At 43.1% G+C, this 26,091-nt stretch overlaps 5 protein-coding genes across 5 annotated transcripts; all 5 read right to left on the bottom strand.

Annotated features, from left to right (window-relative positions):
• Positions 1-3,209: 3,209 nt before the first annotated feature.
• On the bottom strand, positions 3,210-5,742 carry LOC137880761 (nuclear factor 7, brain-like). Its single transcript, XM_068722282.1, has 2 exons — positions 5,601-5,742; positions 3,210-5,524 (listed from the first exon to the last, which is right to left on the bottom strand). The coding sequence occupies exon 2, from the start codon at positions 5,505-5,507 to the stop codon at positions 4,119-4,121; it is 1,389 nt and encodes a 462-aa protein (XP_068578383.1). The 5' UTR covers positions 5,508-5,524; positions 5,601-5,742; the 3' UTR covers positions 3,210-4,118.
• A 1,035-nt stretch (positions 5,743-6,777) lies between these two features.
• On the bottom strand, positions 6,778-10,201 carry LOC137880641 (nuclear factor 7, brain-like). The gene is made up of 2 exons (XM_068722118.1): positions 10,060-10,201; positions 6,778-9,958 (listed from the first exon to the last, which is right to left on the bottom strand). The coding sequence occupies exon 2, from the start codon at positions 9,939-9,941 to the stop codon at positions 8,550-8,552; it is 1,392 nt and encodes a 463-aa protein (XP_068578219.1). The 5' UTR covers positions 9,942-9,958; positions 10,060-10,201; the 3' UTR covers positions 6,778-8,549.
• Positions 10,202-12,187: 1,986 nt separating this feature from the next.
• Positions 12,188-15,645, bottom strand: LOC137880646 (nuclear factor 7, ovary-like). Its single transcript, XM_068722125.1, has 2 exons — positions 15,511-15,645; positions 12,188-15,434 (listed from the first exon to the last, which is right to left on the bottom strand). The coding sequence occupies exon 2, from the start codon at positions 15,415-15,417 to the stop codon at positions 14,008-14,010; it is 1,410 nt and encodes a 469-aa protein (XP_068578226.1). The 5' UTR covers positions 15,418-15,434; positions 15,511-15,645; the 3' UTR covers positions 12,188-14,007.
• Positions 15,646-16,688: 1,043 nt separating this feature from the next.
• LOC137880773 (nuclear factor 7, brain-like) lies at positions 16,689-20,114 on the bottom strand. Its single transcript, XM_068722300.1, has 2 exons — positions 19,973-20,114; positions 16,689-19,871 (listed from the first exon to the last, which is right to left on the bottom strand). The coding sequence occupies exon 2, from the start codon at positions 19,852-19,854 to the stop codon at positions 18,463-18,465; it is 1,392 nt and encodes a 463-aa protein (XP_068578401.1). The 5' UTR covers positions 19,855-19,871; positions 19,973-20,114; the 3' UTR covers positions 16,689-18,462.
• Positions 20,115-23,538: 3,424 nt separating this feature from the next.
• Positions 23,539-25,565, bottom strand: LOC137880671 (nuclear factor 7, ovary-like). Its single transcript, XM_068722166.1, has 2 exons — positions 25,424-25,565; positions 23,539-25,347 (listed from the first exon to the last, which is right to left on the bottom strand). The coding sequence occupies exon 2, from the start codon at positions 25,328-25,330 to the stop codon at positions 23,921-23,923; it is 1,410 nt and encodes a 469-aa protein (XP_068578267.1). The 5' UTR covers positions 25,331-25,347; positions 25,424-25,565; the 3' UTR covers positions 23,539-23,920.
• Positions 25,566-26,091: the final 526 nt, after the last annotated feature.

Below are 26,091 nucleotides of genomic sequence, written 5' to 3'. Positions count from 1 at the left end.
AACCGTTTGGCTGACCGGATGTACTCCAAGTTTTTGTGGTCTGTCCACACCACAAACGGATGCTTTGCCCCCTCCAACCAGTGCCTCCACTCCTCGAGAGCCAGTTTGACAGCCAGTAACTCCCGGTTTCCGACGTCATAATTCCTTTCTGCTGGGGACAACTTGCGGGAGAAAAAAGCACATGGGTGTAACTTTTGGTCCTCAGCTGACCGCTGAGACAGGACTGCCCCCACCCCGGAGTCTGACGCATCCACTTCCACAACAAACTGGTGTTCAGGATCTGGAAAGATGAGAATGGGAGCAGAAGAGAACCGTGATTTTAACTCCTTGAACCTCCTTTCTGCAGCAGGGGACCATTGGAAGGCTATCTTCTGGGAGGTGAGGGCTGTCAGGGGAGCTGCCACAGAACTATAGTTGCGGATAAACCTACGATAGAAATTGGCAAACCCAAGGAACTGTTGAAGCTTCTTCCGAGTGGTGGGAACCGGCCAATCCGCCACTGCTTTAACCTTGGTGGGATCCATATGAATACGTCCAACTGAAATGATGTATCCCAGGAACGACACCTCAGTGGCATGGAACTCAGACTTCTCCACTTTCACAAACAGCTGGTTCTCTAGGAGTCTCTGGAGAACACTGCGGACATGCTGCACATGTTCCCGTTCAGTCTTTGAAAAGATGAGGATATCGTCAAGATATACAAACACAAACACACTGAGAAAATCCCGGAGCACATCGTTGACTAAGGCTTGGAATATTGCAGGAGCATTAGTGAGTCCGAAAGGCATAACCAGGTACTCATAGTGGCCTCTAGGGGTGTTGAACGCCGTCTTCCACTCATCCCCCTCCCGGATGCGAACAAGGTGATAGGCATTCCTGAGATCAAGCTTGGTAAACACAGAAGACCCTTGTAACAGTTCAAATGCAGAAGAGATGAGTGGGAGGGGGTACCGGTTTTTAATGGTGACATCATTCAGACCGTGGTAATCGATGCAGGGTCGGAGGGATTTGTCCTTCTTATCCACAAAGAAAAATCCGGCTCCAGCAGGGGATGAAGAGGGACGGATGATGCCTGCTGCCAGTGAGTTGTTAATGTAGTCGTCCATGGCCTTGGTTTCAGGGGCTGACAGAGAAAAGAGTCTCCCCCTTGGCGGTGATGAGCCAGGGAGGAGGTCAATGGCACAATCGTACGGGCGGTGTGGGGGAAGCGATGTGGCCCGTACTTTGTTGAACACCTCCCTTAAGTCATAGTACTCGGATGGGACACCTGAGAGATCTGGGAGCTCATTTGAGGAAGAGGTGTTGAAGGCAGGTAGCAAAGCAGATTTCAGACAGACCGCATGACAATGTTCACTCCATTGTAGAATGGAACCAGTCCCCCAGTCAATATGTGGATTATGTTTTATTAACCAAGGAAACCCCAGGATGATTGGGTGCTGAGGAGTATTTATCAGGTGAAAGGTAAGTGATTCAGTGTGGTTACCCGATATGCCCAGATGAAGAGGAACAGTGCGGTGGGTTACTGTGCAGAGGAGGCGCCCATCCAGAGCAGTCGCCTTGATAGGCTCGACCAAGGGTTCCTGGTTAATACCCAGTTGCATGGCAAGACCACGATCCAGAAGGTTGGCATCGGCCCCGGAGTCAATGAGGACAGAGACAGCATGTGATTGTCCATTACAGTCGAGCTGGGCGTGAAGTAGTGGACGAGAGGGCATTTCAGAGTTCATGATATGGCTCACCAGCGCCCTCTGGATTCCTGGTGAGCCCTGTCTTTTACTGGACAGGAAGACACATAATGACCTCCCTGCCCACAGTACATGCAGCAGTTCTCCCTTTGGCGCCGCTGTCGTTCAGCCGCTGACAGCCTGGTCCGGCCAAGTTGCATGGGTTCAACCGGGTCTCCAGAGGCACCGGCGGGAGGAGAAAACATTGAAGTGGGAGGCGACGATGGAGGACGTGGAAGGCTCCGGGGAGTACTGATCAGCGCTCTCTCTTGTCTCCTTTCTTGGAGACGCTCGTCAATGCGGATGGCCGTGGCGACGAGCGTGTCCAAATCAGTCGGAGGATCCCGAGCCGCCAGCTCATCCTTGATGCCATCAGAAAGGCCGTTGTAGAAAGCGTCAGTCAGGGAGGAAGCGTTCCAGTCACTCTCCGCAGCAAGTGTCCGGAACTCAATGGAATAATCAGTCACTCTCCGGTTCCCCTGAACCAGGTTTAACAGTCCACGAGCAGCCTCTCGACCAGGGGTAGCATGATCGAACACCTTCCGAAGACCCTCAGAGAAGGCAGTCACAGAAGAACAGAAAGCCCACTGCTTCTCCCACTCAGCGGTGCCCCAGTCCCGAGCCCGCCCAGTAAGCTGGGTGATCATGAAAGCCACTCTTGACCTCTCAGTGGGATATGCGAGAGGCTGAAGTTCAAAAGTCAATTTACACAAAGTCAGAAAAGAGCGGCAGGTACCTGGAGCTCCAGAAAAGCGCTCCAGAGCACTTAGGCGGGGTTCTGGACCCGGAACAGTGGGAACAGAAGGACTGGTGGGTGGTGAAACCGCTGGCGTTTGTCTGGGCTGTATGAGCTGCTGAAGCTGATTGCTCAGAGCCTCCAAATGTTGGTTGTGGCGTGCAGAAGTCTCCTGGAGAGCCGTCGCCATAGCGGTGAATTGCTTCTCATGATGGTGTAGGGCGGCAGCTTGTGCTGCCATTTCCTGCCTTATTTTCTCCATGTCGGCTGGGTTCATTTTTGGCCAGATTGTACTGTCAGGTATCACAAAACGACAGACAAGAACCCAATAGCACGACACAGAAAACAGTTCAGGTGTAGAAACCGGGTTTAATAACCAGCAGATGTCAAACCAGGTAGTAATCCGCGTGGCAAACAAATCCAGTGGGAGCAGGCAAAAGGGAAGGTCCAAAGTCCAAAAAGGCAGGTCAATACACGAATAATCAGGATCAGAATCGGAATGACAGGTTGCTGGATAGCAAGGGAAACACACTAGACAATCTGGCAGAGAACTGAGGGAAATGGGCCGGTACATATACACTGAGGGGCTGATTGCTGATGAGGAGCAGGTGAGTATGGAGGTGGGGCAGGCCAGGTGAAATGAAATCAGCAATTAGTGCAGAGCGGGGGGGAGTGGCAGATTCTGAAATGACATGAGAGTTAGTGTGGCAAAACAGGAGACAGACAAATGAAAAACTAAAGCCTGGCTGAAGTTGTGACAGGCCGTCACTGAAATCATTGCCAGACTCAAAGTCACTCTTTAAGGAATAAGAGGTTAAATTAATATTGACAATTTACAGTTCTACCGGTATAATCCAACAAAGGTCATAAACACAACAAAGAATACGCAGTTAATCAGAAGATGGAATGGTACTGTAGGATAAACTATAGGCTGTAGGCAGAACTCAACTGATGGAAACTCACTGAAAACACTTTTACAGACAGAATAATTTTTTATTTATTACATTTAATGATCAAATCAAAATTGTACAAATATTTCAGATACTTCTATATGTATATATTGTATAAAACTGACACCATAATGTAAGATAAAGTTTGTTGCATCTGATCAATGATTGGCCCCTCAAACATGCAGTTATTGATACATTGATGATTTAATCTTTATTTTTATTCCATCAGCTTCCACAAAGTGGTTGCTGGTCTTCATTGATCCACACACACAAGTCAAAATAATAAACAACAACTTAAAATGACAGAGTGAAGTGAAAATCATTTTACATATGCAAAGGTCAGCAATAGAAACAAAAAGCAGACTGTCGGTAACTGTCAGTGACTCCTCGGTCAGACAGGTCATTGTATAGAATTTAAGCTGAGGCTCACCTCTCACACTCCTGCTTTTATTACATACAGTGAGAGATTAAAAACCCTGATGAACACAGTGTGTGAAAGATGTGAGTGTAAATTCTTTCTGGAGTGTAACAGCAAGCAATAGCAGTTTTCTAACCTGCTCCCACGCTCATATCTTTCACACTACATGAATAAACATGTTTGGAATAATGAGAGAGCAGGAGGACATGTGCAGCTAAACGGGTTAAATTCAGTGACTTTTACCTTTTAAGAAAGAATCAACATCATGAATTTAATAATGATCTTTATCTCTAACTGCTCTGTTCCACTGTCACACACACCTTCATTGGTATTATATTCAGTTTATCATCAGTCCAAATGTATGGAAACATCCTCTCAGTGAACATGTGTGTGAAGGTGTGTATGTGTGTGTTAGTATCAGGATCAGAGAACGACAGCTTTCCTCTGTTCCAGTCCAGATTCACTCTGATCCTCTGGGGCTTCTTCTGCACCAGGTATTCAGTTACTGGACCTGGTACTGCCTGTGCTGAGTATTTACCTTTATAAAACCTTATTCCCCATAATCCAGATGGTATGAATCCCTTCCTCTGGACAGACTCTGCTAACACACCCAGAAACCAGTCTCTACTGTCTCCCACCTCGACATCCCAGCTGTGAGTCCCTGAGTTAAATCCTTCAGAGCCCAGAACAGACCAGTAGTCATCAAACCTCTCTGGATTATCAGGAAGCTGCTGTCTCTCTCCTGGTCTCACACTGGTCAGATCTTCAGACAGGATGAGGATTGGATCAGCGGTGTTTGGGTCCAAAATCACAGGAGTGTAGGAGACCATGTCCTTCATCTTGTTCCAGATGTTAAAGGTCAGGTTCCCCAGGTGTTTGGCCTCGTCTATCAGAGCTCCTGAGAGCAGCTGTGGATCCTCCAGCAGGAGGCGCTGCTGGACTCTTTCCACTGCAGCCTTGTAGTTGTTCAGGAATGAGACGTCTTCAGCTCTCAGCTCGTCCTCTGTGGCTCTGACTGTGTCTGAAAGAGCTGCCATCTCTCTGCTCAGAGCCTCCATCTTCTCCTTCATCATCTGACTCTTCTGCTCCTCTTCCTCCCTCAGTGCAGCCATCCTGGCCTCCTCTTCCTCCTCTAGAAACTTGTGAAGCTTCTTAAACTGCTCCTTAATCTTCCTCTCTGTGCGTCGGGCCTGGACCTTCATGTGTTCTGCTGTTTGATCAGACTTCACTTTAACTTCTTCAAAAACCTTTAACTTCTCCTTTAAGGGCTCCAGAGTTTCCTGAAGGTTCTTCTTGTGTTGTCGAGCAGCTTCATCGATGGGTCTGAATCTGTGGTCGCTGTGTTTTTCTGAATCTCTGCAGACGACACACACTGGCTGCTGATGGTCCAGACAGAAGAGTTTGAATTTCTCAGAGTGCAGACTGCAGAGAGTCTCTGAAGCTCTCTGATCTCTCTCCTGTAAGAAGGACTCACACAGGTTCTTTAACACCAGGTTACAAGGTGGTTCTTCCTTTGAAGATCTTCTCTTACAAACCGGACACTCCTGATTTGGTTTCTCTCTCCACCAGCTCTTCAGACAGTCTTTACAGAAGCTGTGACTACATGACAGAACAACAGGATCTCTAAAGACTTCATGACAGACCGGACAGCAGAGCTCCTCCTCTGATCTGGAAGCCATTTTGTCTCTGAGTGAAGCTGAAAACACAGAAAGTACATCAGTCATGGCTCCCCTCCCTCCTCTACTAACTTCTCTGTTTTTAGTCAAACTCACATTCAGTGTGTGGAGCGTCAGCAGGTTGAAGCAGCAGTGTTGTAGTTTTCCTCTTTTCTCTCCTGTAGCTGAACTCTCTCAGATGAAGTTGTTAGTTTGTTCTGAAGGTGAATCTGATCGTCTGTTTTCAGTCTGCGTGTCTCTTTAGTGAGGAAGAAAGACAAACTGTTTCCTGCTTTGTCTCAAGTGAGTCAGGTGAGGTGTGTCTCAGTCCAAAGTACTGATTTATTGCTGGATATGTAGATTGATAAAGTGCAGCAGGCTGTTGTAACAGTTATGATGTGTTCAAAGTGTGAATGCAGGTTGAAAGAAGTGGTGGAGTTAAAATTTAACTCAGTAAAATCCTGGTAATATTCTGGGAATGGGGGACCATGGAACATCAAGAAAGAGGGCCAATGTGCAATATTGTTGGAGAGGGGTAGTATGTGCAGTAAAAGTCTTTTCATTTGTGTGAATAAGTCACATGTCAACTTAAAAATTCAAGCCCATCTATCTTTATGAGCCTCACACTGAATCTGAAACGTTTGTATTTCACGGCGCAGAAATACAAATCCTGCCCAGACGATGAGAAGAGAGTGTCCAGTTTTGGGCTCCTCAGAATTGCGATTCTGCTCTTTGCAGACGATGTGGTTCTGTTCGCTCCATCAGAACGTCACCTTTAGGATGCACCGGGCCGGTCTGCAGCAGAGTGTGAAGCGGTCGGGATGAGAGTCAGTAAAACAATAACCAGGTTGGGGGTAAGTAAGTAAGTGAGGAAAGTATCTCTTGTTCACCAGTGAAGGTAAAATGGAGCAGGAGCTGGACAGATGCTTCGGTGCAGCGTTGTACCGGACCGCTGTGGTGAAGAGGGAGCTGAGTCGGAAGGCAAAGCTCTCGCATGTTTTGTGTTTATCTGCATTTGGGTCGTCTTTGAACTGTGAAACCTGAACAGGTGCTACATCTGTCAGAGAGTACAGATGGTGGCAATGTGTCATAAAGACGACCATAAGCAGATGTCAACACACACTTTTGTAAATGAGGCTTTTACAGAAATAGTCAACATGTTTGTTAGGCCACACAGTCAGTTTGTTTTGGTGGGAAATTTTGAATGTTAAAAATTAATTTGTGAAAATGTATTGTTCAGTAAACACCTTTTAAACACAACTAAAGAGACACAGATATAAAAAAACATTTATCATTGCTGTTGAAATAACTATATTTATTATATTTAAGAAGGAACAATGCACATACATTAACATGAGCAGAACTGTACTTCATACTTTATGTTCAGAACTTCATTCTCATGGCAAAGGATGCACTACTTCAGCATTTATACACAAGTTCTTGAACGCTCTGTTTCTTATAAACAGTGAATCTTTATCTCATCTCCGTTCTTTATCTGCTCAGTTTATTTCATTCATTGATCAGATCAGAGGAGACTGATGCTTAAAACAGATTTCTTGTCCACCTCATTCCCAGAACAAGTTATTTCACATCTTATTCCATTGTACCCAAATCTATGGCTCTGTATGTAATGTATTGGTACAACGTCACTACAAACAAATATGACACTGTACATTAGGAAAAATTAAGCCGTTCGTTGTGGGCCGTCACTGAAATCAATGCCAGACTCAAAGTCACTCTTTAAGGAATAAGAGGTTAAATTAATATTGACAATTTACAGTTCTACCGGTATAATCCAACAAAGGTCATAAACACAACAAAGAATACGCAGTTAATCAGAAGATGGAATGGTACTGTAGGATAAACTATAGGCTGTAGGCAGAACTCAACTGATGGAAACTCACTGAAAACACTTTTACAGACAGAATCATTTTTTATTTATTACATTTAATGATCAAATCAAAATTGTACAAATATTTCAGATACTTCTGTATGTATATATTGTATAAAACTGATACCATAATGTAAGATAAAGTTTGTTGCATCTGATCAATGATTGGCCCCTCAAACATGCAGTTATTGATACGTTGATGATTTAATCTTTATTTTTATTCCATCAGCTTCCACAAAGTGGTTGCTAGTCTTAATTGATCCACACACACACACAAGTCAAAATAATAAACAACAACTTAAAATTAAAGACCCTTAAGTTTAAAAACCCTGATGAACACAGTGTGAAAGATGTGAGCGTGGAGCAGGTTAGACAACTGCTATCATTTGATGTCCTCTAGAATTCTTTGGTCTCAGCCAACATGAATGTCTGAGCAGCAGCTGGTTGGCGTTCCTGTCACTTTCAGGCTCACATGACCACAATTTATTCTACATGTTGACTTAAAATGATGTATGAAGAGTAAAACTTGTAGGAATGGGAGCAAGTTTAACATACTTTTTTCAAAAGATTGTCTCGCTCCTTTCCACTGCGAGGTCATCCACTCTAGCTTTAAACATTCTGTCCAATACACACCAATGTAAACATCTGAGAGGGATATTATTACTAAGCTTTACTAAATTCCCATTAAAAACGTTTTAATGTGAATTTAAAGTTAAATTACACCCATAATGTACGAAAGATGTGGAACATTTTAAAGATTTTAGAGTTTCTGGCTGAAAGTATGAGTTAGTAGATAATGCATGAAACTTTTAGAAATGTTTAAGTATTTCCTCCAATGATTATTACTGAATATATTAAAGGTATGAATACTAAAAGTAGTGGCTGTAATGTTCTAATCAAGCTGATCGAATCAAGTTTCTATGTTGTAAAATGTTGGAGTTGAATGACAATAAATGTGGTGGAATGAAAATAATGATATATATTTCTTGCCATAGTAGAACATTGGTTAATTCCAATAAATGCTTCCAGCATTCACACCAATAAAAGAAACAAAAATAAATATGTTTGGAATAATGAGAGAGCAGGAGGACATGTGCAGCTGAACGGGTTAAATTCAGTGACTTTTACCTTTTAAGAAAGAATCAATATCATGAATATATTTATGATCTTTATCTCTAACTGCTCTGTTCCACTGTCACACACACCTTCATTGGTAATATATTCAGTTTATTAACAGTGGTGGTGATGATTGGAAACAGCCTCTCAGTGAAAGTGTGTGTGAAGGTGTGTATGTGTGTGTTAGTATCAGGATCAGAGAACGACAGCTTTCCTCTGTTCCAGTCCAGATTCACTCTGATCCTCTGGAGCTTCTTCTGGAGGTTGAGATCAGTGAGTGGAGCTGATGGTGACTGTGCTGAGTAGTTACCTTCATGGAACCATATTGCCCATAATACAGATGGTATGAATCCTTTCCTCTGGACAGACTCTGCTAACACACCCAGTAACCAGTCTGTACTGTTTCCAACCTCGACATCCCAGCTGTGAGTCCCTGAGTTAAATCCTTCAGAGCCCAGAACAGAAGGAAAATCATCAAACCTCTCTGGATTATCAGGAAGCTGCTGTTCCTCTCCAACTCTCACACTGGTCAGATCTTCAGACAGGATGAGTTCTGGATAAGCAGTGTTTGGGTCCAGAATCACAGGAGTGTAGGAGACCATGTCCTTCATCTTGTTCCAGATGTTGAAGCTCAGGTTGCCCAGGTGTTTGGTCTCGTCTATCAGAGCTCCTGAGAGCAGCTGTGGATCCTCCAGCAGGAGGCGCTGCTGGACTCTTTCCACTGCAGCCTTGTAGTTGTTCAGGAATGAGACGTCTTCAGCTCTCAGCTCGTCCTCTGTGGCTCTGACTGTGTCTGAAAGAGCTGCCATCTCTCTGCTCAGAGCCTCCATCTTCTCCTTCATCATCTGACTCTTCTGCTCCTCTTCCTCCCTCAGTGCAGCCATCCTGGCCTCCTCTTCCTCCTCTAGAAACTGGTGAAGCTTTTTAAACTGCTCCTTAATCTTCCTCTCTGTGCGTCGGGCCTGGACCTTCATGTGTTCTGCTGTTTGATCAGACTTCACTTTAACTTCTTCAAAAACCTTTAACTTCTCCTTTAAGGGCTCCAGAGTTTCCTGAAGTTTCTTCTTGTGTTGTCGAGCAGCTTCATCGATGGGTCTGAATCTGTGGTCGCTGTGTTTTTCTGAAACACTGCAGACGAGACACACTGGCTGCTGATGGTCCAGACAGAAGAGTTTGAATTTCTCAGAGTGCAGACTGCAGAGAGTCTCTGAAGCTCTCTGATCTCTCTCCAGTAAGAAGGACTCACACAGGTTCTTTAACGCCAGGTTACAAAGTGGTTCTTCCATTGAAGATATACTCTTGCAAACTGGACACTCCTGATTTGGTTTCTCTCTCCACCAGCTCTTCAGACAGTCTTTACAGAAGCTGTGGCTACATGACAGAAGAACAGGATCTCTAAAGACTTCATGACAGACCGAACAGCAGAGCTCCTCCTCTGATCTGGAAGCCATTTTGTCTCTGAGTGAAGCTGAAAACGCAGAAAGTACATCAGTCATGGCTCACCTCCCCCCTCTACTAACTTCACTGAAATCTACTTTATCTTTGAGTCGTGCTTTTAGTCAAACTCACATTCAGTGTGTGGAGCGTCAGCAGGTTGAAGCAGCAGTGTTGTAGTTTTCCTCTTTTCTCTCCTGTAGCTGAACTCTCTCAGATGAAGTTGTTAGTTTGTTCTGAAGGTGAATCTGATCGTCTGTTTTCAGTCTGCGTGTCTCTTTAGTGAGGAAGAAAGACAAACTGTTTCCTGCTTTGTCTCAAGTGAGTCAGGTGAGGGTGGAGCTTTGTCACACCTCCTCTGATGAATGTTGTTGCTTCACATGTAATATTGAGGTGTGTCTCATTCCAAAGTACTGATTCATTGCGGGATATGTAGACAGATAGTTTACAGCAGGCATTTGCAAGAATTATGTTTCTGTTCAAAGGTAGACTGAATGTAGGTAGACATTAGGAAGTTTCTTGTCAGGGTCAATACCTCCTGGATGGGTCTCCTAGGGCAAAGTGTTCCCTGGGGAAGGGCCAGAACAATAAATAGACCAGAAAGCAGTTGTAGCACCTCCCCCTTCTGGAGCCAGACCTGGAAGGGGAGCTTCCCGGTGAGTATCTGGTTGCCGGGCCTAGAGGCATGGGGCTCGGCCAGACCCAGCCTGAAAAATCTACATGGAGTACACCACTCGCAGGGATAGGCATTGGAATTGGGTTCTTGTTGAGATGGGTGGCAGACAAACGCAGGAACCTAGGCGTGACAAACGCTGGCGTCTATGGCTCTTGGGAAGTGGAATGTCATCTCTCTGGCGGGAAGGGACCCGGAGCTGGTCTGGGAGCTGGAGCGATATCAACTTGATAGAGTTTGGATCAGCTCCACACATAGCACTGGTTCTGGAACCAAACTTGCGGAGAGGCACTGGACTTTCAGGAGTGGCCCAGGATGAGAGGCGCTGGGCAGGTGTGGGGATACTCACAAGCCCACGGCTGAAGGCCACTTTGATGGAGCTTGCCCTGGGGATCAAAAGGGTCACCTCTATGAAAGTTTGAGTGGCTGAGAGAAAGTCTGTGGCAGTTGTTTGTGCTTATGCATCAAACAGCAGGTCGGAGTACTTGGAGTCTCTGGATAGCATCCTTGAAAAGGCACTGACTCTAAACTAGTTCTGCTGGGAGACTTTAGGCTAACATTGGCAACGATGGAGAAACCTGGAGGGGGCTGATTGGGAGGAACGGTCTGCCTGATCTGAACCCGAGTGACTTTGTTGTCATAACATCAGATCTGTGGCCATATGTCTTGAACACTTGGGCGAAGAGAGGAGCAGAGCTGGCAACTGATCACCACCTGGTGGTGAGTTGAATCAGATGGTAGGGGAGGCTGCCAGAAAAGTCATACTTGTAGTGAGAGTGAACTGCAAATGGTTGGCTGAGTACCCTGTTTGCGAGGTCTTCAAATCCCACCTCCAGAAGAATTTTTTTTTTGTGCACTCCAAGGGAGGCTGGGACATGGAATCCCAGTGGACTGTGTTTAAACACTCACAACGGTGAAGCTAAAGAAGGAGGGTTTTGGGGTTTGGTTGGCCCAAGGGTCTAGGGTCTTACTCTTCAGTTTTGCGTTGAAGTCAGGGACAGTGTCTGTGGGGGACTGGGGTGGTTGCTCCTATTTTTAAAAAGGGAGACAGGTGGGTTTCTTCCAATTTTCGGCGTGTAACGCTGCTCAAACTCCCCTGTAAGGTTTATTGTAGGATGGAAGGGAGGATCCAGCCGACAGTCAAACCTTAGATATAGGAGGAGCCTCAAGATTTTTTGCTTTCTTGCTGAGAGTGATATGAAAAGATCCAAATGCCTACGACTCTCATCTGTACAGTAATAATGAAGCCAGCGGCAGCAGCCGGCTAGCTTAGCTTAGCATGAAGACTGGAAACAGAGGGAAACGGCTTGCTCGGCTCGGACCTAAGGTGACAAAATCTAGCCTGAAAATTGGCAATTTGTTGTTTTAACACTTGTTGGACTTGAGCGACTTCATATTATTACTTTATTATTCCCTAACTTCACATTTTATTGCCTTCTACCAAAATCTGTGGCTCTATGTTATATAGTAATGTATTGGTACACTGTCACTACAAAAAAATATGACACTGTACATTAGGAAAAATTAAGCCGTTCATTGTGGGCTGTCACCGAAATCGTTGCCAGACTCAAAGTCACTCTTTAAGGAATTAACGGTTAAAACTAATATTGACAATTCACAGTTCCACTGGTCCAGTCCAACAAATGTCATAAACACAACAAAGAGTGAGCAGTTAATCAGAAGATGGAATGGTGCTGTAGGATAAACTATAGGCTGTAGGCAGAACTCAACTGATGGAAACTCACTGAAAACACTTTTACAGACAGAATCGTGTTTTATTTATTATATTTAATGATCAAATCAAAATTGTACAAATATTTCAGATCATTCTATATGTATATATTGTGTACATTTCATATACTAAACATTTAATTTAATGTTTTGAAACTATGAAAACTGACACCAGAATGTAAGATAAAGTTTGTTGTACCTGATCAATGATTGGCCCCTCAAACATGTAGTTATTGATACATGGATGATTTAATCTTTATTTTTATTCCATCAGCTTCCACAAAGTGGTTGCTGGTCTTCATTGATCCACACACACAAGCCAAAAATAATAAACAACAACTTAAAATTAAAGTAAGTGAAAATCATTTTACATATGCAAAGGTCACCAATAGAAACAAAAAGCAGACTGTTGGTAACTGTCAGTGACTCCTCGGTCAGACAGGTCATTGCATAGAATAAGCTCAGGCTCACCTCTCACACTCCTGCTTCCCAGTCAAAGGTTGTAACTCCTATCGCTTTTATTATATACAGTGAGAGATTAAAAACCCTGATGAACACAGTGTGTGAAAGATGTGATCGTGGGAGCAGGTTAGAAAACTGCTATCGTTTGATGTCCTCCAGAATTCTTTGGTCTCAGCTAACATGAATGTCTGAGCAGCAGCTGGTTGGAGTTCCTGTCACTTTCAGGCTCACATGACCACAATTTATTCTACATGTTGACTAAAAATGATGTATGAAGAGTAAAACTTGTAGGAATGGGAGCAAGTATAAGAACCCAAACCTTAAAGGAAAACTATAGGGGATATAAAACAGACTAAATGGACCACATGGAACACATTTCTGAAAATATTTTCTAAATACTACCCCCGAGATCTGAAAATGTTACATATATGTCACATTAGGCGTTTACATATAGATGTTTTCCTCATTTGAAAACCCATCAACTTGGCTTATTTTTTTCTTAATAACAAAGATTTGCCTTTTTATTTGCATTTAACCCAAACATCTTTTTCAGATTTGTTTTACGAGACAAAAATGTCTTCTCCTTGGATGATCTTCGGTGCATCCAGAACACTGTATCGTGAAATTAATTTGAAATAGGACCAAAATTGGAGATTTAAATATTGTTAGTTTGTGTGTATTATTAACTGAGATGGACATTTCTCTTTCGTAATTTCAAAATTAATTTGAATAATTTCATCTATTTTTTTGTTTAAATGTCTTTTGAATTTAACAAAAGAACATGTTTAAATTAAAAATAATGAATCAACTAAATGAATTTAGCAGCTCATTACTATTTATAAATTTAAAAGCACGATGTGACATATCTGTCACAACAATGTTTTCAGAACTTTTTAGACACAAATTTGTTTGTGATATATGGTTAGAACAGTTTAGCTGTAATGCAGGACATGTTAACAATTGTTAAATGTGTTAAAACTGACCTTTAGAAACAAAAACAAGCTTTTTGAAAAGAGCTAGTTCTGCTTAATGTGCTGACCAGCCAGGCAGCCATTTTGGAGGTGATGTCATTGGTACACAAACTAACTCACTGTCACATGACCTCAGCAGGATGTTCCCTATGTGTCACTTAGGGACTTCCAGAGTTAAAATCAATGATAAAACTGTATAAGGAACTTTCCAGTATATTTAAAGTGTCTGTGACGACTGTGTCACTGTTATGGGTCCTTATGGGTTCGGAGATTTTTCACTTTCACTGTCACACGGACCTTCATTGGTATTATATTCAGTTTATTAGCAGTGGTAATGAATGGAAACATCGTCTCAGTGAAAGTGTGTGTGAAGGTGTGTATGTGTGTGTTAGTATCAAGATCAGAGAACGACACCTTTCCTCTGTTCCAGTCCAGATTCACTCTGATCCTCTGGGGCTTCTTCTGCACCAGGTATTCAGTTACTGGACCTGGTACTGCCTGTGCTGAGTATTTACCTTTATAAAACCTTATTCCCCATAATCCAGATGGTATGAATCCCTTCCTCTGGACAGACTCTGCTAACACACCCAGAAACCAGTCTCTACTGTCTCCCACCTCGACATCCCAGCTGTGAGTCCCTGAGTTAAATCCTTCAGAGCCCAGAACAGACCAGTAGTCATCAAACCTCTCTGGATTATCAGGAAGCTGCTGTCTCTCTCCTGGTCTCACACTGGTCAGATCTTCAGACAGGATGAGGATTGGATCAGCGGTGTTTGGGTCCAAAATCACAGGAGTGTAGGAGACCATGTCCTTCATCTTGTTCCAGATGTTGAAGGTCAGGTTGCCCAGGTGTTTGGCCTCGTCTATCAGAGCTCCTGAGAGCAGCTGTGGATCCTCCAGCAGGAGGCGCTGCTGGACTCTTTCCACTGCAGACTTGTAGTTGTTCAGGAATGAGACGTCTTCAGCTCTCAGCTCGTCATCTGTGGCTCTGACTGTGTCTGAAAGAGCTGCTCTCTCTCTGCTCAGAGCCTCCATCTTCTCCTTCATCATCTGACTCTTCTGCTCCTCTTCCTCCCTCAGTGCAGCCATCCTGGCCTCCTCTTCCTCCTCTAGAAACTTGTGAAGCTTCTTAAACTGCTCCTTAATCTTCCTCTCTGTGCGTCGGGCCTGGACCTTCATGTGTTCTGCTGTTTGATCAGACTTCACTTTAACTTCTTCAAAAACCTTTAACTTCTCCTTTAAGGGCTTCAGAGTTTCCTGAAGGTTCTTCTTGTGTTGTCCAGCAGCTTCACCGATGGGTCTGAATCTGTGGTCGCTGTGTTTTTCTGAATCCCTGCAGACGACACACACTGGCTGCTGATGATCCAGACAGAAGAGTTTGAGTTTCTCAGAGTGCAGACTGCAGAGAGTCTCTGAAGCTCTCTGATCTCTCTCCAGTAAGAAACTCTCACACAGGTTCTTTAACACCAGGTTACAAGGTGGTTCCCATTTTGAAGATTTTCTCTTACAAACTGGACACTCCTGATTTGGTTTCTCTCTCCACCAGCTCTTCAGACAGTCTTTACAGAAGCTGTGGCTACATGACAGAAGAACAGGATCTCTAAAGACTTCATGACAGACCGGACAGCAGAGATCCTCCTGTATTCTGGAAGCCATTTTGTCTCTGAGTGAAGCTGAAAACACAGAAAGTACATCAGTCATGGCTCCCCTCCCTCCTCTACTAACTTCACTGTTTTTAGTCAAACTCACATTCAGTGTGTGGAGCGTCAGCAGGTTGAAGCAGCAGTGTTGTAGTTTTCCTCTTTTCTCTCCTGTAGCTGAACTCTCTCAGATGAAGTTGTTAGTTTGTTCTGAAGGTGAATCTGATCGTCTGTTTTCAGTCTGCGTGTCTCTTTAGTGAGGAAGAAAGACAAACCTGTTTTCTGCTTTGTCTCAGGTGAGTCAGGTGAGGTGTGTCTCAGTCCAAAGTACTGATTTATTGCTGGATATGTAGATTGATAGAGTGCAGCAGGCTGTTGTAACAGTTATGATGTGTTCAAAGTGTGAATGCAGGTTGAAAGAAGTGGAGGAGTTAAAATTTAACTCAGTAAAATCCTGGTAATGTTCTGGGGATGGGGGACCATGGAACATCAAGAAAGAGGGCCAATGTGCAATATTGTTGGAGAGGGGTAGTATGTGCAGTAAAAGTCTTTTCATTTGTGTGAATAAGTCACATGTCAACTTAAAAATTCAAGCCCATCTATCTTTATGAGCCTCACACTGAATCTGAAACGTTTGTATTTCACGGCGCAGAAATACAAATCCTGCCCAGACGATGAGAAGAGAGTGTCCAATTTTGGGCTCCTCAGAATTGCGATTCTGCTCTTTGCAGACGATGTGGTTCTGTTCGCTCCATCAGAACGTCACCTTTAGGATGCACCGGGCCGGTCTGCAGCAGAGTGTGAAGCGGTCGGGATGAGAGTCAGTAAAACAATAACCAGGTTGGGGGTAAGTAAGTAAGTGAGGCAAGTATCTCTTGTTCACCAGTGAAGGTAAAATGGAGCGGGAGCTGGACAGATGCTTCGGTGCAGCGTTGTACCGGACCGCTGTGGTGAAGAGGGAGCTGAGTCGGAAGGCAAAGCTCTCGCATGTTTTGTGTTTATCTGCATTTGGGTCGTCTTTGAACTGTGAAACCTGAACAGGTGCTACATCTGTCAGAGAGTACAGATGGTGGCAATGTGTCATAAAGACGACCATAAGCAGATGTCAACACACACTTTTGTAAATGAGGCTTTTACAGAAATAGTCAACATGTTTGTTAGGCCACACAGTCAGTTTGTTTTGGTGGGAAATTTTGAATGTTAAAAATTAATTTGTGAAAATGTATTGTTCAGTAAACACCTTTTAAACACAACTAAAGAGACACAGATATAAAAAAACATTTATCATTGCTGTTGAAATAACTATATTTATTATATTTAAGAAGGAACAATGCACATACATTAACATGAGCAGAACTGTACTTCATACTTTATGTTCAGAACTTCATTCTCATGGCAAAGGATGCACTACTTCAGCATTTATACACAAGTTCTTGAACGCTCTGTTTCTTATAAACAGTGAATCTTTATCTCATCTCCGTTCTTTATCTGCTCAGTTTATTTCATTCATTGATCAGATCAGAGGAGACTGATGCTTAAAACAGATTTCTTGTCCACCTCATTCCCAGAACAAGTTATTTCACATCTTATTCCATTGTACCCAAATCTATGGCTCTGTATGTAATGTATTGGTACAACGTCACTACAAACAAATATGACACTGTACATTAGGAAAAATTAAGCCGTTCGTTGTGGGCCGTCACTGAAATCAATGCCAGACTCAAAGTCACTCTTTAAGGAATAAGAGGTTAAATTAATATTGACAATTTACAGTTCTACCGGTATAATCCAACAAAGGTCATAAACACAACAAAGAATACGCAGTTAATCAGAAGATGGAATGGTACTGTAGGATAAACTATAGGCTGTAGGCAGAACTCAACTGATGGAAACTCACTGAAAACACTTTTACAGACAGAATCATTTTTTATTTATTACATTTAATGATCAAATCAAAATTGTACAAATATTTCAGATACTTCTGTATGTATATATTGTATAAAACTGATACCATAATGTAAGATAAAGTTTGTTGCATCTGATCAATGATTGGCCCCTCAAACATGCAGTTATTGATACGTTGATGATTTAATCTTTATTTTTATTCCATCAGCTTCCACAAAGTGGTTGCTAGTCTTAATTGATCCACACACACACACAAGTCAAAATAATAAACAACAACTTAAAATTAAAGACCCTTAAGTTTAAAAACCCTGATGAACACAGTGTGTGAAAGATGTGAGCGTGGAGCAGGTTAGACAACTGCTATCATTTGATGTCCTCTAGAATTCTTTGGTCTCAGCTAACATGAATGTCTGAGCAGCAGCTGGTTGGCGTTCCTGTCACTTTCAGGCTCACATGACCACAATTTATTCTACATGTTGACTTAAAATGATGTATGAAGAGTAAAACTTGTAGGAATGGGAGCAAGTTTAACATACTTTTTTCAAAAGATTGTCTCGCTCCTTTCCACTGCGAGGTCATCCACTCTAGCTTTAAACATTCTGTCCAATACACACCAATGTAAACATCTGAGAGGGATATTATTACTAAGCTTTACTAAATTCCCATTAAAAACGTTTTAATGTGAATTTAAAGTTAAATTACACCCATAATGTACGAAAGATGTGGAACATTTTAAAGATTTTAGAGTTTCTGGCTGAAAGTATGAGTTAGTAGATAATGCATGAAACTTTTAGAAATGTTTAAGTATTTCCTCCAATGATTATTACTGAATATATTAAAGGTATGAATACTAAAAGTAGTGGCTGTAATGTTCTAATCAAGCTGATCGAATCAAGTTTCTATGTTGTAAAATGTTGGAGTTGAATGACAATAAATGTGGTGGAATGAAAATAATGATATATATTTCTTGCCATAGTAGAACATTGGTTAATTCCAATAAATGCTTCCAGCATTCACACCAATAAAAGAAACAAAAATAAATATGTTTGGAATAATGAGAGAGCAGGAGGACATGTGCAGCTGAACGGGTTAAATTCAGTGACTTTTACCTTTTAAGAAAGAATCAATATCATGAATATATTTATGATCTTTATCTCTAACTGCTCTGTTCCACTGTCACACACACCTTCATTGGTAATATATTCAGTTTATTAACAGTGGTGGTGATGATTGGAAACAGCCTCTCAGTGAAAGTGTGTGTGAAGGTGTGTATGTGTGTGTTAGTATCAGGATCAGAGAACGACAGCTTTCCTCTGTTCCAGTCCAGATTCACTCTGATCCTCTGGAGCTTCTTCTGGAGGTTGAGATCAGTGAGTGGAGCTGATGGTGACTGTGCTGAGTAGTTACCTTCATGGAACCATATTGCCCATAATACAGATGGTATGAATCCTTTCCTCTGGACAGACTCTGCTAACACACCCAGTAACCAGTCTGTACTGTTTCCAACCTCGACATCCCAGCTGTGAGTCCCTGAGTTAAATCCTTCAGAGCCCAGAACAGAAGGAAAATCATCAAACCTCTCTGGATTATCAGGAAGCTGCTGTTCCTCTCCAACTCTCACACTGGTCAGATCTTCAGACAGGATGAGTTCTGGATAAGCAGTGTTTGGGTCCAGAATCACAGGAGTGTAGGAGACCATGTCCTTCATCTTGTTCCAGATGTTGAAGCTCAGGTTGCCCAGGTGTTTGGTCTCGTCTATCAGAGCTCCTGAGAGCAGCTGTGGATCCTCCAGCAGGAGGCGCTGCTGGACTCTTTCCACTGCAGCCTTGTAGTTGTTCAGGAATGAGACGTCTTCAGCTCTCAGCTCGTCCTCTGTGGCTCTGACTGTGTCTGAAAGAGCTGCCATCTCTCTGCTCAGAGCCTCCATCTTCTCCTTCATCATCTGACTCTTCTGCTCCTCTTCCTCCCTCAGTGCAGCCATCCTGGCCTCCTCTTCCTCCTCTAGAAACTGGTGAAGCTTTTTAAACTGCTCCTTAATCTTCCTCTCTGTGCGTCGGGCCTGGACCTTCATGTGTTCTGCTGTTTGATCAGACTTCACTTTAACTTCTTCAAAAACCTTTAACTTCTCCTTTAAGGGCTCCAGAGTTTCCTGAAGTTTCTTCTTGTGTTGTCGAGCAGCTTCATCGATGGGTCTGAATCTGTGGTCGCTGTGTTTTTCTGAAACACTGCAGACGAGACACACTGGCTGCTGATGGTCCAGACAGAAGAGTTTGAATTTCTCAGAGTGCAGACTGCAGAGAGTCTCTGAAGCTCTCTGATCTCTCTCCAGTAAGAAGGACTCACACAGGTTCTTTAACGCCAGGTTACAAAGTGGTTCTTCCATTGAAGATATACTCTTGCAAACTGGACACTCCTGATTTGGTTTCTCTCTCCACCAGCTCTTCAGACAGTCTTTACAGAAGCTGTGGCTACATGACAGAAGAACAGGATCTCTAAAGACTTCATGACAGACCGAACAGCAGAGCTCCTCCTCTGATCTGGAAGCCATTTTGTCTCTGAGTGAAGCTGAAAACGCAGAAAGTACATCAGTCATGGCTCACCTCCCCCCTCTACTAACTTCACTGAAATCTACTTTATCTTTGAGTCGTGCTTTTAGTCAAACTCACATTCAGTGTGTGGAGCGTCAGCAGGTTGAAGCAGCAGTGTTGTAGTTTTCCTCTTTTCTCTCCTGTAGCTGAACTCTCTCAGATGAAGTTGTTAGTTTGTTCTGAAGGTGAATCTGATCGTCTGTTTTCAGTCTGCGTGTCTCTTTAGTGAGGAAGAAAGACAAACTGTTTCCTGCTTTGTCTCAAGTGAGTCAGGTGAGGGTGGAGCTTTGTCACACCTCCTCTGATGAATGTTGTTGCTTCACATGTAATATTGAGGTGTGTCTCATTCCAAAGTACTGATTCATTGCGGGATATGTAGACAGATAGTTTACAGCAGGCATTTGCAAGAATTATGTTTCTGTTCAAAGGTAGACTGAATGTAGGTAGACATTAGGAAGTTTCTTGTCAGGGTCAATACCTCCTGGATGGGTCTCCTAGGGCAAAGTGTTCCCTGGGGAAGGGCCAGAACAATAAATAGACCAGAAAGCAGTTGTAGCACCTCCCCCTTCTGGAGCCAGACCTGGAAGGGGAGCTTCCCGGTGAGTATCTGGTTGCCGGGCCTAGATGCATGGGGCTCGGCCAGACCCAGCCTGAAAAATCTACATGGAGTACACCACTCGCAGGGATAGGCATTGGAATTGGGTTCTTGTTGAGATGGGTGGCAGACAAACGCAGGAACCTAGGCGTGACAAACGCTGGCGTCTATGGCTCTTGGGAAGTGGAATGTCATCTCTCTGGCGGGAAGGGACCCGGAGCTGGTCTGGGAGCTGGAGCGATATCAACTTGATAGAGTTTGGATCAGCTCCACACATAGCACTGGTTCTGGAACCAAACTTGCGGAGAGGCACTGGACTTTCAGGAGTGGCCCAGGATGAGAGGCGCTGGGCAGGTGTGGGGATACTCACAAGCCCACGGCTGAAGGCCACTTTGATGGAGCTTGCCCTGGGGATCAAAAGGGTCACCTCTATGAAAGTTTGAGTGGCTGAGAGAAAGTCTGTGGCAGTTGTTTGTGCTTATGCATCAAACAGCAGGTCGGAGTACTTGGAGTCTCTGGATAGCATCCTTGAAAAGGCACTGACTCTAAACTAGTTCTGCTGGGAGACTTTAGGCTAACATTGGCAACGATGGAGAAACCTGGAGGGGGCTGATTGGGAGGAACGGTCTGCCTGATCTGAACCCGAGTGACTTTGTTGTCATAACATCAGATCTGTGGCCATATGTCTTGAACACTTGGGCGAAGAGAGGAGCAGAGCTGGCAACTGATCACCACCTGGTGGTGAGTTGAATCAGATGGTAGGGGAGGCTGCCAGAAAAGTCATACTTGTAGTGAGAGTGAACTGCAAATGGTTGGCTGAGTACCCTGTTTGCGAGGTCTTCAAATCCCACCTCCAGAAGAATTTTTTTTTTGTGCACTCCAAGGGAGGCTGGGACATGGAATCCCAGTGGACTGTGTTTAAACACTCACAACGGTGAAGCTAAAGAAGGAGGGTTTTGGGGTTTGGTTGGCCCAAGGGTCTAGGGTCTTACTCTTCAGTTTTGCGTTGAAGTCAGGGACAGTGTCTGTGGGGGACTGGGGTGGTTGCTCCTATTTTTAAAAAGGGAGACAGGTGGGTTTCTTCCAATTTTCGGCGTGTAACGCTGCTCAAACTCCCCTGTAAGGTTTATTGTAGGATGGAAGGGAGGATCCAGCCGACAGTCAAACCTTAGATATAGGAGGAGCCTCAAGATTTTTTGCTTTCTTGCTGAGAGTGATATGAAAAGATCCAAATGCCTACGACTCTCATCTGTACAGTAATAATGAAGCCAGCGGCAGCAGCCGGCTAGCTTAGCTTAGCATGAAGACTGGAAACAGAGGGAAACGGCTTGCTCGGCTCGGACCTAAGGTGACAAAATCTAGCCTGAAAATTGGCAATTTGTTGTTTTAACACTTGTTGGACTTGAGCGACTTCATATTATTACTTTATTATTCCCTAACTTCACATTTTATTGCCTTCTACCAAAATCTGTGGCTCTATGTTACATAGTAATGTATTGGTACACTGTCACTACAAAAAAATATGACACTGTACATTAGGAAAAATTAAGCCGTTCATTGTGGGCTGTCACCGAAATCGTTGCCAGACTCAAAGTCACTCTTTAAGGAATTAACGGTTAAAACTAATATTGACAATTCACAGTTCCACTGGTCCAGTCCAACAAATGTCATAAACACAACAAAGAGTGAGCAGTTAATCAGAAGATGGAATGGTGCTGTAGGATAAACTATAGGCTGTAGGCAGAACTCAACTGATGGAAACTCACTGAAAACACTTTTACAGACAGAATCGTGTTTTATTTATTATATTTAATGATCAAATCAAAATTGTACAAATATTTCAGATCATTCTATATGTATATATTGTGTACATTTCATATACTAAACATTTAATTTAATGTTTTGAAACTATGAAAACTGACACCAGAATGTAAGATAAAGTTTGTTGTACCTGATCAATGATTGGCCCCTCAAACATGTAGTTATTGATACATGGATGATTTAATCTTTATTTTTATTCCATCAGCTTCCACAAAGTGGTTGCTGGTCTTCATTGATCCACACACACAAGCCAAAAATAATAAACAACAACTTAAAATTAAAGTAAGTGAAAATCATTTTACATATGCAAAGGTCACCAATAGAAACAAAAAGCAGACTGTTGGTAACTGTCAGTGACTCCTCGGTCAGACAGGTCATTGCATAGAATAAGCTCAGGCTCACCTCTCACACTCCTGCTTCCCAGTCAAAGGTTGTAACTCCTATCGCTTTTATTATATACAGTGAGAGATTAAAAACCCTGATGAACACAGTGTGTGAAAGATGTGATCGTGGGAGCAGGTTAGAAAACTGCTATCGTTTGATGTCCTCCAGAATTCTTTGGTCTCAGCTAACATGAATGTCTGAGCAGCAGCTGGTTGGAGTTCCTGTCACTTTCAGGCTCACATGACCACAATTTATTCTACATGTTGACTAAAAATGATGTATGAAGAGTAAAACTTGTAGGAATGGGAGCAAGTATAAGAACCCAAACCTTAAAGGAAAACTATAGGGGATATAAAACAGACTAAATGGACCACATGGAACACATTTCTGAAAATATTTTCTAAATACTACCCCCGAGATCTGAAAATGTTACATATATGTCACATTAGGCGTTTACATATAGATGTTTTCCTCATTTGAAAACCCATCAACTTGGCTTATTTTTTTCTTAATAACAAAGATTTGCCTTTTTATTTGCATTTAACCCAAACATCTTTTTCAGATTTGTTTTACGAGACAAAAATGTCTTCTCCTTGGATGATCTTCGGTGCATCCAGAACACTGTATCGTGAAATTAATTTGAAATAGGACCAAAATTGGAGATTTAAATATTGTTAGTTTGTGTGTATTATTAACTGAGATGGACATTTCTCTTTCGTAATTTCAAAATTAATTTGAATAATTTCATCTATTTTTTTGTTGAAATGTCTTTTGAATTTAACAAAAGAACATGTTTAAATTAAAAATAATGAATCAACTAAATGAATTTAGCAGCTTATTACTATTTATAAATTTAAAAGCACGATGTGACATATCTGTCACAACAATGTTTTCAGAACTTTTTAGACACAAATTTGTTTGTGATATATGGTTAGAACAGTTTAGCTGTAATGCAGGACATGTTAACAATTGTTAAATGTGTTAAAACTGACCTTTAGAAACAAAAACAAGCTTTTTGAAAAGAGCTAGTTCTGCTTAATGTGCTGACCAGCCAGGCAGCCATTTTGGAGGTGATGTCATTGGTACACAAACTAACTCACTGTCACATGACCTCAGCAGGATGTTCCCTATGTGTCACTTAGGGACTTCCAGAGTTAAAATCAATGATAAAACTGTATAAGGAACTTTCCAGTATATTTAAAGTGTCTGTGACGACTGTGTCACTGTTATGGGTCCTTATGGGTTCGGAGATTTTTCACTTTCACTGTCACACGGACCTTCATTGGTATTATATTCAGTTTATTAGCAGTGGTAATGAATGGAAACATCGTCTCAGTGAAAGTGTGTGTGAAGGTGTGTATGTGTGTGTTAGTATCAAGATCAGAGAACGACACCTTTCCTCTGTTCCAGTCCAGATTCACTCTGATCCTCTGGGGCTTCTTCTGCACCAGGTATTCAGTTACTGGACCTGGTACTGCCTGTGCTGAGTATTTACCTTTATAAAACCTTATTCCCCATAATCCAGATGGTATGAATCCCTTCCTCTGGACAGACTCTGCTAACACACCCAGAAACCAGTCTCTACTGTCTCCCACCTCGACATCCCAGCTGTGAGTCCCTGAGTTAAATCCTTCAGAGCCCAGAACAGACCAGTAGTCATCAAACCTCTCTGGATTATCAGGAAGCTGCTGTCTCTCTCCTGGTCTCACACTGGTCAGATCTTCAGACAGGATGAGGATTGGATCAGCGGTGTTTGGGTCCAAAATCACAGGAGTGTAGGAGACCATGTCCTTCATCTTGTTCCAGATGTTGAAGGTCAGGTTGCCCAGGTGTTTGGCCTCGTCTATCAGAGCTCCTGAGAGCAGCTGTGGATCCTCCAGCAGGAGGCGCTGCTGAACTCTTTCCACTGCAGACTTGTAGTTGTTCAGGAATGAGACGTCTTCAGCTCTCAGCTCGTCATCTGTGGCTCTGACTGTGTCTGAAAGAGCTGCTCTCTCTCTGCTCAGAGCCTCCATCTTCTCCTTCATCATCTGACTCTTCTGCTCCTCTTCCTCCCTCAGTGCAGCCATCCTGGCCTCCTCTTCCTCCTCTAGAAACTTGTGAAGCTTCTTAAACTGCTCCTTAATCTTCCTCTCTGTGCGTCGGGCCTGGACCTTCATGTGTTCTGCTGCTTGATCAGACTTCACTTTAACTTCTTCAAAAACCTTTAACTTCTCCTTTAAGGGCTTCAGAGTTTCCTGAAGGTTCTTCTTGTGTTGTCCAGCAGCTTCACCGATGGGTCTGAATCTGTGGTCGCTGTGTTTTTCTGAATCCCTGCAGACGACACACACTGGCTGCTGATGATCCAGACAGAAGAGTTTGAGTTTCTCAGAGTGCAGACTGCAGAGAGTCTCTGAAGCTCTCTGATCTCTCTCCAGTAAGAAACTCTCACACAGGTTCTTTAACACCAGGTTACAAGGTGGTTCCCATTTTGAAGATTTTCTCTTACAAACTGGACACTCCTGATTTGGTTTCTCTCTCCACCAGCTCTTCAGACAGTCTTTACAGAAGCTGTGGCTACATGACAGAAGAACAGGATCTCTAAAGACTTCATGACAGACCGGACAGCAGAGATCCTCCTGTATTCTGGAAGCCATTTTGTCTCTGAGTGAAGCTGAAAACACAGAAAGTACATCAGTCATGGCTCCCCTCCCTCCTCTACTAACTTCACTGTTTTTAGTCAAACTCACATTCAGTGTGTGGAGCGTCAGCAGGTTGAAGCAGCAGTGTTGTAGTTTTCCTCTTTTCTCTCCTGTAGCTGAACTCTCTCAGATGAAGTTGTTAGTTTGTTCTGAAGGTGAATCTGATCGTCTGTTTTCAGTCTGCGTGTCTCTCTTTAGTGAGGAAGAAAGACAAACCTGTTTTCTGCTTTGTCTCAGGTGAGTCAGGTGAGGTGTGTCTCAGTCCAAAGTACTGATTTATTGCTGGATATGTAGATTGATAGAGTGCAGCAGGCTGTTGTAACAGTTATGATGTGTTCAAAGTGTGAATGCAGGTTGAAAGAAGTGGAGGAGTTAAAATTTAACTCAGTAAAATCCTGGTAATGTTCTGGGGATGGGGGACCATGGAACATCAAGAAAGAGGGCCAATGTGCAATATTGTTGGAGAGGGGTAGTATGTGCAGTAAAAGTCTTTTCATTTGTGTGAATAAGTCACATGTCAACTTAAAAATTCAAGCCCATCTATCTTTATGAGCCTCACACTGAATCTGAAACGTTTGTATTTCACGGCGCAGAAATACAAATCCTGCCCAGACGATGAGAAGAGAGTGTCCAATTTTGGGCTCCTCAGAATTGCGATTCTGCTCTTTGCAGACGATGTGGTTCTGTTCGCTCCATCAGAACGTCACCTTTAGGAT

This window comes from Cebidichthys violaceus, unplaced genomic scaffold (assembly GCF_023349555.1).
Source record: "Cebidichthys violaceus isolate CVI_PGR_0920_01 unplaced genomic scaffold, fCebVio1.0.p SCAF_29, whole genome shotgun sequence".
Taxonomy (NCBI): domain Eukaryota; kingdom Metazoa; phylum Chordata; class Actinopteri; order Perciformes; family Stichaeidae; genus Cebidichthys; species Cebidichthys violaceus.
The sequence above is the reverse complement of the archived record's forward strand: the minus strand, read 5'-3'. Positions and strand labels throughout refer to the sequence as shown.